Source organism: Coloeus monedula, assembly GCF_965178545.1.
Source record: "Coloeus monedula genome assembly, chromosome: 21".
Lineage (NCBI taxonomy): Eukaryota > Metazoa > Chordata > Aves > Passeriformes > Corvidae > Coloeus > Coloeus monedula.
In genome coordinates, this window is record NC_138801.1 from 3040398 (window position 1) to 3053602 (window position 13205).

The 13205-nt window shown below is 51.0% G+C and overlaps 1 protein-coding gene across 2 annotated transcripts in view; it reads right to left on the reverse strand.

Moving 5' to 3' along the window:
- Positions 1 to 305: 305 nt before the first annotated feature.
- OLFM1 (olfactomedin 1) overlaps positions 306 to 13205 on the reverse strand; it is a gene marked incomplete at both ends in the record, with an annotated part of 30974 nt that continues 18074 nt past the window's right edge. For both annotated transcript variants that reach the window (XM_082295429.1, XM_082295428.1), the window contains 4 exons: positions 306 to 980; positions 4020 to 4126; positions 10103 to 10322; positions 12719 to 12874. In XM_082295429.1, the coding sequence (XP_082151555.1) occupies positions 306 to 980; positions 4020 to 4126; positions 10103 to 10322; positions 12719 to 12874 (1158 nt within the window). The remainder of the gene's footprint in view (positions 981 to 4019; positions 4127 to 10102; positions 10323 to 12718; positions 12875 to 13205) is intronic.

Sequence of the window (13205 nt, forward strand, 5' to 3'; positions counted from 1 at the left end):
TCCAGCTGCAAGTACATGGTTACTCGTGAGTCTATAACACAGGGCCAGACTTCTAGAAATGTAGAGGTAATGCTGATCTGTCAGGTTTATGCTGGGTAATCCTCCATGACGTTGGTCTTAATTTTGGCAGCTGTTTATATATTTACTTATCTGAAGTATGTTTCCTTATGAGCTTTTATTTTTTTCTTAAATTAGTTTCTCCCTTTTTTTCCCTTTTTATTTATTTTTTTTCCCCTTTTAAATTTTCACTCTTATTCTATTTATTTATTTTTTTTTCCTAAACCCAGTTTCTAACCAAGGCCGGGCTACAACTCGTCGGAGCGGATGACGTGGAAGAGGGTGACGTTGTACAGGATTTGGTGCCCGTTGTTCCAGGCGTAGAGAGCCCGATCCTTGGGGTTGTAGTCCAACATGGAGATGTGGGAATACTTGTTCTGGAAGGGGATGTCGATGTACTCGTAGGTGGAGGCGTTGGTCTGGTAGGCGTAGTGCACCTTGGTGCCGCCCGAGTAGCCGTTGGTGACGTAGAGGGTGCCGCAGATGATGAAGGCCTCGCCGGCGCTGCGCTTCGGGTAGCTGGTGTTCCAGGTCTGCAGGCTCTGCAGGGTGTTGGGGTCCAACTTGCTGATGACGATGTTCCCGGCGTTCTGGTTGGTGGCGTAGACGGCCCAGAGCCCGTTCTCGTCCACCATGAGGTCGATGTCCGAGTGGCCGCCCCAGGCGTAGTGGTACATGTTGTTGTAGCCGGCGTAGTCCAGGCTGCGCGTCTTGAGGATGGTCTCCGTTTTCAAGTCGAACCTGATGATGATGTGGCTTTGGTATTTGTTGAAGTAAATGGAGCCGTTGTAGACCACCTGGCCCGTGCCTGACCACGGGTGGGGGAGGCGGTGGGAGGTGAAGTTGTCGGTGTTCATGAAATCCGCCATGGATTTGTACTCCCGGACGAAGCGGTTGTTGTGGTAGCTGTCCATGTACCACACCTGGACAACACAAACACGGGGGGGTTAGGAATCACCCCAAGAACTGGGCTGGGAGAGAAATCCACAGCCAAGAACTATGGAATTGTCATAAAATGGTTTGGAAGGGAGCTTAAAACTCATCCAGTCCCACCCTTGCCAGGGACTCCTTCCACCAGCCCAGGCTGCTCCAAATCCCGTCCAATCTGGCCTTGAATCCAGCCAACATCTGTCACCTACACTCAGAAATAACCCCAATTTCTGGACCCCCAAAATCAGCTAAGAAATCAACTGAACAGCAAAGCTTTCCCTGGGGGATAACCTGGTATCTCCTTGGCTTAAGTGCTCCCCTGGGAGTGCTGAACCACTGCCACCATCCTTCCTTCCTTCCCGAGGGCAATTAGCAGCATTTCCCTGGCTAAACCCACATTTTCTGTCACTGCTGCTTTTGTTTCCCGAGGTGGCACTCAGTAAATTCCAGCAGCTGCTGTGCACAACTCCATTAATTTGGAATGCGGGAGCGAGGGATGCAATCACTCATTGTCAGGCAAATTCAGGCAAAAAGTCCATATTGGTTTAAAAATCATACACTGCTGCATCAAAAAGCTTAAAGCGAGGCTGCTGAAATATAAGAGACAAAGACATCTAAATCTTGCTCTGGGTAGATTGGGGGGAGATTTTAGATTATCATTTAAGTGCCAGTTCACTGGGGACACTGTCTAGACTCCTTAAAAAAAAAAAAAAGCTTTTGTTATATGAAACCAATTCCGAGGCAAATGACCAAGCTGTGCAGTTAATATCCACGAGAAATATCCAGCCAGCCACTGACATTCTGGATGCAGTTGCTGCCTGAAAATGAGAGAGCTGCTTTCTGTAAGAGCCATTTAGGAAGGAGAAAAGGTAAATTTAGGAAGGAGAAAAAGTAAATTTAGGAAGGAGAAAAGGTAAATTTAGGAAGGAGAAAAGGTAAATTTAGCAAGAGGGAAGCCTTTAAGGCTGCAGATTTGGGCGATGTAGTGCAGATTTCTTCTGCAAACCCCTTGCAAAATGTGACAGCTCCGTGTCTGGAGTGTGATCATCAGTCTCTGAGAAGGACAGCCCAACATTTGGCTGCTGCCTTTGGGAAGTCAAATGGGGTCTCCAAAAACTTTGTAGGGAATTTCAGCCTTCCAGCATTACCTCCCTGGAAAACCTGCAGAGGTGGGGAATGAGGGTGTAGCAAATGGCTCCGACCCCCAGCCCCAAACCTTGGTGGGTTTGGGGGTGGCTGCAAAGCACCAGAGAACACCCAGAGATGGAAATGAAACTCCTGCCTTCAACTGAACCAGCTTGGGAAATTAGAAGGGGGAAAAATATCCAAATCCAGGCTCTTTGCTGTTCCCACTTCACGATCTGGTATGAAGAATTTGACACGCAAACATGTTGTGCTCTGTTTTTAAAGCCCAGCAGAGCCCTGTGTCACCACACAGGGGCTGCAGGACCCAACAGCATTCCAAGGTCTGGAAAAGCAGCGACTGATGGATGAGCCATGTCCCATCACAGCAGCTGGCTCTGAACAGCCTCCTCCTGTCCACACACAGCAATCCCAGCTCTCAGCATCCACCTGCTGCTCCCCCGGGGCTCACAAACCTCCCCCAGTTGTATTCCGTGGTTTCATGACATGAACAAATGATCACACGAGCACCAAACACCTCCTGGGGCTCGGGGCCAGAAGCTGGGGATGATAAACTGCCCACCTCTGCCCATCCCCACTTTGCCACTCTGCTGAGCAGCCAATGAAGTTCCCTTAATGGTGTGTTCCTAATGAAATTCCCAGCAGGTTTTATATATTAAATACACAGAGAGGCTTGGGAAGCTTCAGCTCCAGCTCGCAGCCTACTCGTACAACAAAAATGCACGGCAGAAAAAGGCATGGCTAAAAACATATCAAAAAACAGTGGTTTGAGACAAAAATCTCTGAAGACTCGGGAGGATCTGAACCACCAGCTTCAGCTGAAAATTATCTTAGTGCCAAGGGAAGCAGCAAACACAGCCTGAAGGGGACAATTCTGTCCCCTCTCTCGAGCAAGATGAGACGTGATGTGGGTAAAACCTTCCCGCCTCACCTCTAAGCAGGGTTTTATTTGGGCTGGAAGTGAAATTTTGCTTAATAACCGTAAAATACGGAGGTGTTGAATTGGGGAACCAGTGCCAGCCAGTTGGCTGCTGGAGGGGACAACTCAAGTCACCTTCAAAGAAACCACCCAGGGGTGACTTCTCCAGAGCATCCCTCGTCCTCTCTTAGCTACAGAGCTGATGCCAGGGCACAGCTCCCAGAATAGGTGCCCTGATCCAGCCCTTGCCGGTGCCTTTATCCTTTGAGGGATGCTGCATGCAGGAGGGAATTACAGGCAGCCAAGCTTTGTGCTTTTTGTTTTGTTTTGCTGCCTGCAAATCCTCGGCAAACACTCGAGATATTTTCCATTCCATCAGTCATGGGGAGCCAGGATTGATTTTCAGCCAGTTATTGGCCTCCTACCTCCTTGGGATCAAAATTGAATGGTCTGAATGGAAAAAAAAAAAAAGAGACCAAAACAAAGCAAAACAAATCTCTCTCTCTGGCTGCAGTCAGTTAATTCCTCACAACAATGAGGGTGGAGGATGGAGGGCAAATGCAGGCAGATGACATTATCAGAGGTGCTGGCAGCAGAAGAGCAGCAGGGACAGGACCACGGGTCCCTCTGCTCGACCCCAGCTCCCTTCTGGCTGCTAAACACGGATTAGAAACCCAATACGTGATTTTTTTTTCCCATGCAGACCTTGTGGTGACAATTCTGAGCCCGTGAACTCTCATCACTGCAATGAGTTTCACCTGCCCAGGAACCGGACCACTGCAGGGGCCGCTCAACTTCTCCTCATCCTCCCTCCCTGGGGATGCTCAGCCCCCTCCCGCTGCCAGCAGAGCCCTGTGGGATGAATGAGGACATTCCCCAGGTTTCCCAGGGCACGATCTGGGCTGTGAGGAGTGTTCACTGTCCTCAGCCACACTGCTGGGACACAGGCATGACGCTGTCACACCCTTACCTTGTTCTCTCCCTCGGGAGCCAGAGGATCCGTCATCCACGATCCAAACCGGGAGCCCGAGGTTTTAATTGTGATCGGGTCACTTATTCCCGTCAGCTTCCCACAGGCTGGAAAAGAGGGGAAGGCTGGTGAGCACATCAGCCCCGTGAGGGGCACGGGAGCCAGTCCCACCCACCCCGCTCTGCCCACGGCTCTGCCCTGCTGAGGGTTGGTTTAATTACAGGGAATTAGGTCAGGAACAAGTGTGGGATGTTTTTGTTTGTTTCACGCCTCTTGGTGACAATTGTCCTTATCGCTGTCCCCAAGAAAAGGAGCTTTGCTGAAGCAGCCGGAGCTGCGAATGTCACAGAATTGAGAATGAGAGCAGCGAGGCAGGGCCGAGCAGCCCGGCAGAGGAACGAGCTCAAGAGCTGCTCGCCAAGAGAAAAAGGCAGCCGTGCCTATTCCAGCCCTGCTGGAAACGTGCGTTTGTTACAGGTTATGCGGAGGAGAGAAAAGAGAAAGGTGGAAAATGACACACAGTAAAAATCTCCTCCCTGCAAAGGTCATTTAGCAGCCGCTTTCCCTGCTCCCTCTCGGGTTGCACACTTAGCAAACGCTGATGGATCCACCAGCCAGCTCTGGGACAGGAACCCCAGCGCAGCAGGGTGAAGGTGGGAGCGTCCCGAGGATCCCTCAGCAGCTGCCCCGGGAATCCTGCCAGACTCAGCCTCACCACCACAGGGATGGGCACCGGCAGAGCGCTGCGAGCCAGGTTTGAGGCACGCTCAGGTGCTGCTGAATTCAGGGAGCCAGCTCAGCGCCTCGCTGTGTTTTCAAGCCCTAAATAAGAGGGGAAACAGCAGCACCTCTCCTCCAGCTTGTTTCCCACCCCTGGCTCTGTCCCCAGCCCCCCTCTGGGGCTGAGCATGGATAGGAGCCTGCTCTGCAACGCTGCAGCCTCAGCTCGGAAGGTGCAGCCACATCCAAGTTCCTTTTCCCAACACCATCCCCAAGTTTCAGCAAAGCTGCCACTCTGGTTCCCTGCCTCACCAACGCGTGTGCAGTGAGGAGGGACAGGTGAGGAGATGAAAACACCTCAGGAGGGACTGGGGCTGGTGGGGGATGTCCTGTTGGGCAGGGAGAGCTCATTTAAAACCCAGACACATCCAGGGAAGAGCTGGTCCTGAGCAAGACAAGCTCAGGGCAGAGGCAACGGGGGACAGCCACCACCTGAAGTTCAGGAGGCGTTTCCTAACTTCTCCTTTTTGATGTGGGAGCCTCTGGCAGGCTGGGGAAGGGGAAGGTGGCAGTGCTGGGGTGAAGAAGCTGCTCTGGGTGCTGTGGCGGGCGGCACTGCGGTACTTGCTCAGCGGTACCCAGGGCTGGGCTGCAGGTGGGAGCCCCTGCAGGTGCTGCTGGAACACAGGGAGAGCTCTGCCAGCTCAGGACAAGGTCAGCCTGCTCCAAATTACCAATTAAAATCATAGGATGGTTTGTTATGAGGGACCACTAAAGGTCGTTTAGTCCAACCCCCTGCAATGAGCAGGGATGTCTTCAAGCAGATCAGGTTGCTCAGAGCTCTGTCCAACCTGACCTTCATAGAATCATAGATTTGAGACCTTGAGTGTTTCCAGAAGTCTGCAATCTCTCTCAGCTGCCTCTCTCCTTAGCCTGTTCTCACCTGCATTTTAATTGCTGATCAGACACATCCACCTGCTCCAGCTCTGAGCTGTGGCCAAAGGGATCCCCTTAGCCCAGGGCAGAAAACAGATGAAGATACTCCTGATGTGCACCAGCAGGTCATGACCAAGGGGACCATCAGTGTTCCCACAGCCTCCAGACCCAGGCAGATAACGAGAGATGCCACCAAAAAGCAGAGATTTCCTAACACACGAGGCACAGGAATTTGCCCTCCTGCCTGCCTGCTGCACTCCAAACCTCTCAGCTCAGAGGGAGAGCAAAGTACTGGAGAAAGGATGCAATGGGTTAAAATAACAGATTTTAATGTCTCGCAGGGGTCCAGCCTTCCCCTAATCCCAGATCTGCTCAGCGCTGCCTTCCATTATCGCAGCCCTACATTGCTGTCACTTTTATCTCTTCCTCCCATTTCCCTGGAGAGGAGCGTTGTATAAAAGCCCATTGATTTAAAAAAAAAATAGTTTAAAAAGAAAAAAAGCAGCAGCAGCTGATAAGGGTAAAGCAGTGTTGTTTGCAACATCTCCTACACGTTTAGCTAGAGGCACACACAGCCCAGCTCCTCAGCAGCACAAGGGGGTTGTTCTTACACAGGGCAGCGTGTTCTCTCTCCTGGTGTAAACCTATCCCAAGCTGCTGGGAGGGAATTTAACATGGATTCAAGATCCCTGCTTAGCTTTCCTGGGTTTGCCACCCAGGCGTGGCCAGTTCCAGCCCCTGGGATCCTCACCCACCTGAGGAGATCCACACCACACTCAGAATATCAGCAGCTGAGCCTCTTGCAAACCCACCCTCCTGGTGGGATCCAGGAGGATGGGATGCTATGGGTATTCCAGGTCACTCAGGGACAAATGTGCCACAGAAAAGCATGTCCAGGTGCTCACCCAGGAGTCCAGGACACGGGAAACCTGTGAGGAGCCACTTTTAGGGCCTCACAGAGGAGCTGCTTTCAGTCCTCTTTGCCCAACGCTATTCAGGTCCTTTTTCCAGAACAAAAATCAGCCTCTTCCCAAGTGTCCCTCCAGCCACCTGCCTCTGTCCTGCCCCCGCTGCAGCCCTGCCACAAAATGCATCCCCACAGAGCCCCTTCCTTCAGGAATTTTCCAGCAGGATCGGGTGCTGCTCCCCTCCCGCCGGTGAAGCCGGGCGCTCCCCTCCTCCCAGGATGCCAACACCTCCGCTCCAGATCTCGGATCCTGCCCACAAGTCCTGCTTGGCAGCTCACAGCAACTCCTCCACCAATGCACAGACACCAGCACCAGCTCCTTCTGGGCTCCGTGGCTCTGCTGCTACAGCTGGGATCTTTCCCTGCTCTGGCTTCCCAGGAAGCCAAGGACTGATCCCGCCATCCCAATCCAATCCCTCCACAGCAGGGATGGGGCTGTGGCAGCTGAGCTGTGCCTGGATCTTGCCTCTCTGTTGCCTGGCCAGGAGCACTCCAGCCCAAGACCATTAGGGATGGGGCTCCATCCCCATTCCCACACCAGGATTTTTCCCAAGACTCAGGGAAAGCTTGTGCTGCCTGAGTGAAATTCCCCCTTGATCCAAGGAGTGACAACCCCTACACTTCCTCTTAGGAACATTAATGGAAAGCCTAAAATCCCTGTATCAATAGGGATCTTTAGGAGTGTAAACAGAAACACAGATTGAAGCTGCCATTATTGATCTTCTTTTTTCCCTCCACACACATGCCAGGGTCAGGAAGTGTTTTCACTATTGATCCATCAATAATGCTTAGGAAACCCAAAATGCAGAACAGGACCTTGGCTAAGGAAAAGGCTGCTGCTCTGTCAGAGCTTCCTGGGAGAGGTGAACTGGATGGGAATGTGGCACATCCCTCCCCTGTCCTTGGCCTGTGCTTGTTGCAGCAGCTCCCTCACCCTGTTTGGGGCACACACACTCCAGGGCAGCAGCAAATCCCAGCTCAAATATGCTCCTTGAGACATCAGTGAGCCCAGCTGAGCAGAAAACCTGCAGCAAAGTAAAATCCTCAGCAATCAGGGCTTCACTGTGTGGCAGCAAAGCATTTGTAAGGCTGTTATCTGAATTTAACTCAATTAACAACCATTTCCAGTGGTTTACATGCCACAGAGATAAACAGCATTGGAAATTCAATCCGTGCTGTTGCTTTTAAGTGACCAAATAAATCAGCCTCCTTAGTGAGCAGCAAATCCTCTGGGATGAACCTTTGTGAGGCACAGAACCCACCTCTGTGAGCATCCAGGGCTGCTGTGAGACAGCTGCCCTGACCCCACGGTCACAGACAGAGAGCAAGGGCAGGGAGAAGCCAAAAAGCCCAGCTAAAGACTCAAAAAGATGAAAAAACCACCCAGAAGTTGCTAGACAAGGCTGCCTGCAAGAGCTCAGCATCTCTACCTGCCTCATTCTTTTCTGGGCTACTGGTCCCAGCTGGACCTGAGCATGAGAGGATGGGATGAGTAGAAAGGGTTAATGGTCCAAGAGCAAATTCTATTTTTTCGGAGCCCTGAATGGTTTGGGAGCTACTCCTTAAAGCCTGCCCAGGGTCTGTGGGGGGATTGTCCCAGCTTCCCTGGCTGCACAGGGGCTGTGGGGGCCAGGGTGGCTTTGTTTAAAGAGCTGTCCCTGAGTTTAAAGTCTCAAATCCCTGCTGCTGCTCCCTCTCTCTCTATGACCCACAGCTCCTCCTCATCTTCAAGGGGTGGGCTGAAGGCTCTGGGTGCAGCAAGGGGATCGCTCTTTGGGCAGCTTCTCCTCCTTCACCTCTGCCTTCAGCAGGGGCGGGATGAGAGGATCCATTTGCAGGGCAGAGCTGCCCTTGCTGGGGCTGTGGGGCTGCCAGGAGGTCTCTGTGTGCCCTTAGTCCCACCCCACCCTCCTGGGCCTGTTCTCCTTTCTTATCTTTCTCCCTTATCTGTTCATCCTTCCTTATCTTTCTCACTGCAGTTCTCTCATTCCTGCATGGTGCCCACCTGATAAAGCTCCAGGAATTAGGGACCAAGTCATGACAGCCCTGCTCATTCCTGTCCCCCCTGAGCCTTCATGGGGAAATTCGAGTGGGTGAGGGCAAGGTCAGAATTTCCCTCCATCCCCAACCCTGCTGCCCTCCCTGGGACCATTGTGGGGTGAGGGGAGGGACAACAGAACGAGGCAGAAAGGCCCAGCCTGTCCTGCTCTCATCCCAAACCTGGGGCACCTGTGCTTGTTAATTAATGAGAAATCAAACGCTGATCTCTCTCTTGGCAGGGGGGTTTTACCTGTCCCAGGGGTATCTTGGTGCCTGATTTGTAGTTCAAATCCAGATTTAAGTGGGAATTTTACTCTCTGAGTGCGATGGAGCCTACAAGGGATGGATGCCTACATGGAATCACAGGATGGAAATGCAGGGGGAATAGAGGGGAGGTGGCTGCTCACAGAGGTGTGGAGGCACCTAGAAACAAGCAAAAGCAACCCCAGCAGCAGAGCCGAGAGAAACAAAGCGTTACCTTGCCAAGGATATAAAGTGCTCAGAAGAGATCTGATCTTCCACGAAGTTACCTGAGAGTGTAATTTCGTATGTGCTACCAAAATAGACTGCAGAGCAGTTAATGTGTTTGGATTATCTAAATGGCGTAGCAAGAAAGTCAATAATGGAAGGAGAAATTAAATCAAGTCAGAGCTGGCCCAACAAATGGTGCAGAGAGTCCTTGCAGCTGTGGAAGGCGGTGCCCTCCTCCTTCCCCCTGTCTTTGGGGTCACACACTGGGTTTGGCAACACGTGCTTTGGTTTGAGTCTCCCCACAACTGACCCACGGCTTTCAGTCAATTAAAACCCTCTGAATGAGGTTGGAGATGAATCCCTGGTGGTTTAGCAGCAGCCTGATGGAAATGGCTCCCTGCTCCCTCAGGGAACGGGAGAGGGAGGATTCGCATCCCGCACAGGGGCAGGACCGCACCGCGCCCCCGCGCCAGCTCCGTCATGCTCTGCTCCGGGGGGACTGTCAAGATGCAAAAAAAAGAAAGGGAAACGAGGGAAACCGAGGCACAGCCTGCACAGCCCCACACCCCCCACCACGAGCAGAGCCCTTTGCTGGCGGGCCAGGTCCAGGGATGCAGAAGCAAAAGGGGTGCAAGTGTTGGCTTTGCATAAGTGTGAGCTGCCACTTATGCAAGCGCCGCCCACACGCCCGCTCCCGGGGCAGGATCCTGAAGCGCTCACACCACGAGCAGCATTGCTCCTGCCAGTAATCCTGGGCAGGACTACTCCCAGGAGGAATGCTCCTGGTGGCGTAACTCTTGGCAGGATCGCCCCTGGCTGTGTGGAGCTCATCCCTCGCGGCCGGGCACGGCACCAGATGTCCAGCGGGGCATCTCTGCCTCCGGCCGGGATGCGTGCGTTGGCACCGGTGGTGTTGGAGCCAGGGCCACCATGGTGGTTCTGAGCCTACCTAATTTTTGCATGCATGCACGAAGCCTTTCTTCAAGATTTGACACTCTGTTCTGAAGCTCTTCGTAGTCATAGGCGCCAATCTCCTCCTGGAGTTCGTTTAGAACTGACGTCAGATTCTGGACCTCCTCTTTAAACTGCAATACCAATTTGGCATCGGCTTTGTACTCTTCCAACACTGGTATCAAAGGCCTAAGTTCCTCCATTTTCGCTTTTATTGCCTGCAAGGTTAAAATAAGCTCGGTTCAGTGCTATGCGTGCAAAAATCTGCAACACTCTGCCTTGACCTGGGTGCTTCCTATGGGAGCGAAATGTTCACATATCCCACAATTATTAGCATTAAAATTAGTTCAATTATTATTTTTGGTCCGAATGATGTCTTGGCAAGAACATATTAAACAGGCTGCAGAACACCAAAATATTTGGGAAAGGCCTTTATTTGTCATTTTTAGAATGCAACATCTTAGGGTTACATGCTTCAGATCACATACACAAAGAGTTGTTGTTTTTTTTTTCTTTTTTTCTTTCCAAAAAATAAAAGAAAATAAGATATATATGCATTGACAAGGGTTTCAAACTATTCATGAAATGCATCTACAATTGCATGCAAAGGAAGATCTCGGTTGTGTGGTTCAAGGTTCCTTAGTGAGATATGGTGCTAATTTGGAAAATAATCAAAAAAATCAATGCATGGTGCAAAATGCTCTGTGGCCCTCTTTTCATGGTTACATGGGAGTGAACTGCTTCTTCAGTCACTGCAGCATTGAAAAAACTTGCTTTTTAGTTAGCCCTGTAAGCAAGAAAATGAAATACTGTTGAGGATCTAGCTCACTAACCTGCCTTATATAGATAGCCATTCATAGACAAATACTCTTATGGCACTAAAGAGAGAAAAAAAACCAACACAAGAGCTCCAAAGCACTCACAGTTTAATGCTGGCATTAGCAGGAACAAAATGCTGTGGCTGTTCTTTCAAATGCTGCTTTGGCAGCAAATTAGACAAAAATTCCTCGCTGGTTTTGAGCGGGGAACAGAAAAACAAAAGTCATTATCAGATGGATTTTGCAGAAATTAATTTTTTCCTTTTTTTTTGGGTGGTTTTTTTTTGGTTGTTTTTTTTTTTTTTTTTTCTCATTTAAAGGCTCAGAATGCAGCATTTTGTTGCAGATGCTTTGCTCCAGCAGCTAATGAGTAGACATTAATATGCATGCACCTACCCGTTAATGAAGCGTGTTAGAACACCCAAAATCCCTGGTGCTGCTCAAATTACAGTGGCCATGCTCCCAGCACCCAGGGCTGTGACATCTGCCTGTGTCCTGAAGCTTTTTGGGGCTGAACAGGATCAGGAACTGCTCCTCAGCCTCATTGCCTTCCTTCCCATCCATCCCCTCCTATTTAAGCCACGAGGTTTTTTCCTCCTGCGCTTTGCATGTGGGGAATGATTTAATTTTATTTCATTTTAACTTCCCTGGCAGGCAATGGGGAGGGTTAAAACTCATCAGGATGGCGGGGAGGGGGGGGGGGAAAACAATAATAACTGAAACAAAGAAATAATTAAATAAAAAGAACTCATGCTCAAGTCTTTCCATCCAGACTGCAGAGCTAAATTTAGGGTCCTGCAGTAACTGGAGATGGGGAGCGGAGGAGGTGGAGTTGGTGAAAAGTTTTAAGAACCATCTTCCCAGCTTTTTATGAGATAATTGTGGTATTTCAGTATTTAGCATTAAAAAAATCTGCTTTAAAATACCAGCCAGCTGCCTGCAAATGAGGGTGGGAATCAGCTGGGTGGCTGATCAGAAAAGTCCCCAAATTCCACCCGAAATCTTCTCCATTTGATTTTTCATATCTATTAACCCACAGCACAGCTAAAATGTACGATTCCAATATTGCCCAGAACATCTTTTTGGCAATTTCATTCGTTCTCAAGCAACTTCCTGAGGGTTTGGCCACTGCTCCCAGTGCCAGCTGCATTCCAGAGGCTGGCAGCTCCGCCACCCCTCTGCCCAGCACCAGGACACCACACAGAACCCATCACGAGGTGCTGTCTCTGCTGCCAACACCTTTAGCTCAAAACTGGACAAACTCCTGGAGATGTGCAGCTTGCCAGCCTGAGGACAGCTGTAATAATTGTATTTTTGGGTTTTTTTTCAGGTGGGGGTGATGTTTGATTGAGGAACTCCTGTCTCCAGCCACCCCGAGGGGAGCTGCGGTTTGGGGACAGCCCGCTGTGGTTTGCCACCTGCTGCAGGGATGGAAAGGGAGCCCCAGGTCCTGGGCTTCCCCAAGAAATGGGTGCTGGGCATGGCCACAGAGGGGAACCCACCTCACCCAGAGCTCACCCAGAGCTTGGGTGTCTCCCTGCAGACCCCCCTGATGGATTCACCCTGCACTGCCCTATTCGGGGCACCCAGGTGGGCGTGGGAACATGGAGTTTGTCCTTTTACCCTATAGGAATGTGCAGGGCTGAGGATGTGATGCCACAACCTGGATCTGGCTGTGCTCTGGACAGGAAGGACCCCACAGCTGGTCCCCTCATGGGAACCAGAGCCACAGTCCCGTGCCCATCCCGACAATTCCCTGGCCACAGCTCCGGTAGCAGTTTGGAAATCAGACCTACCTTAAACTGCCTTGCCAGGTGCTGCTTGTGGCTTTCTTCCACTTGCTTAAATTTGGATTCCAGTCCCCTCATCTGGTTTTCCATCTTCTCCACATACTGTAGGTCTCTCTGAGTCCTCCTGTCCAACACCTCTATCGACTGGGACATGTTTTGCACCTGTCAGATGAGAAGGGACTCATTAAGAAGGTGCTGCCAGCAGCGAGGCAGCCCCCCTTGCATCCCAACGCTGACCTTTTCCACACTCTCAGCACAGCTAAAGGGCAATCAGTCCATGCATTATTTACTGCTTCATCAACAGCAGCTCCCAGATTATGACCCCGTGCTCCAAAACACAGCAAAACCCGTTCCATAAACATTTTTTTTTCCTGCTGAGAAGAATTCAGCAACCCCACATGGAAATGAGGGGTGTAGTTGAGGTTAAAATGCATTACTTAGGCTGGCCTCTCTGAGAGGCACCTGAGGAGAGCTCAGAGGTGACGGCAGCACA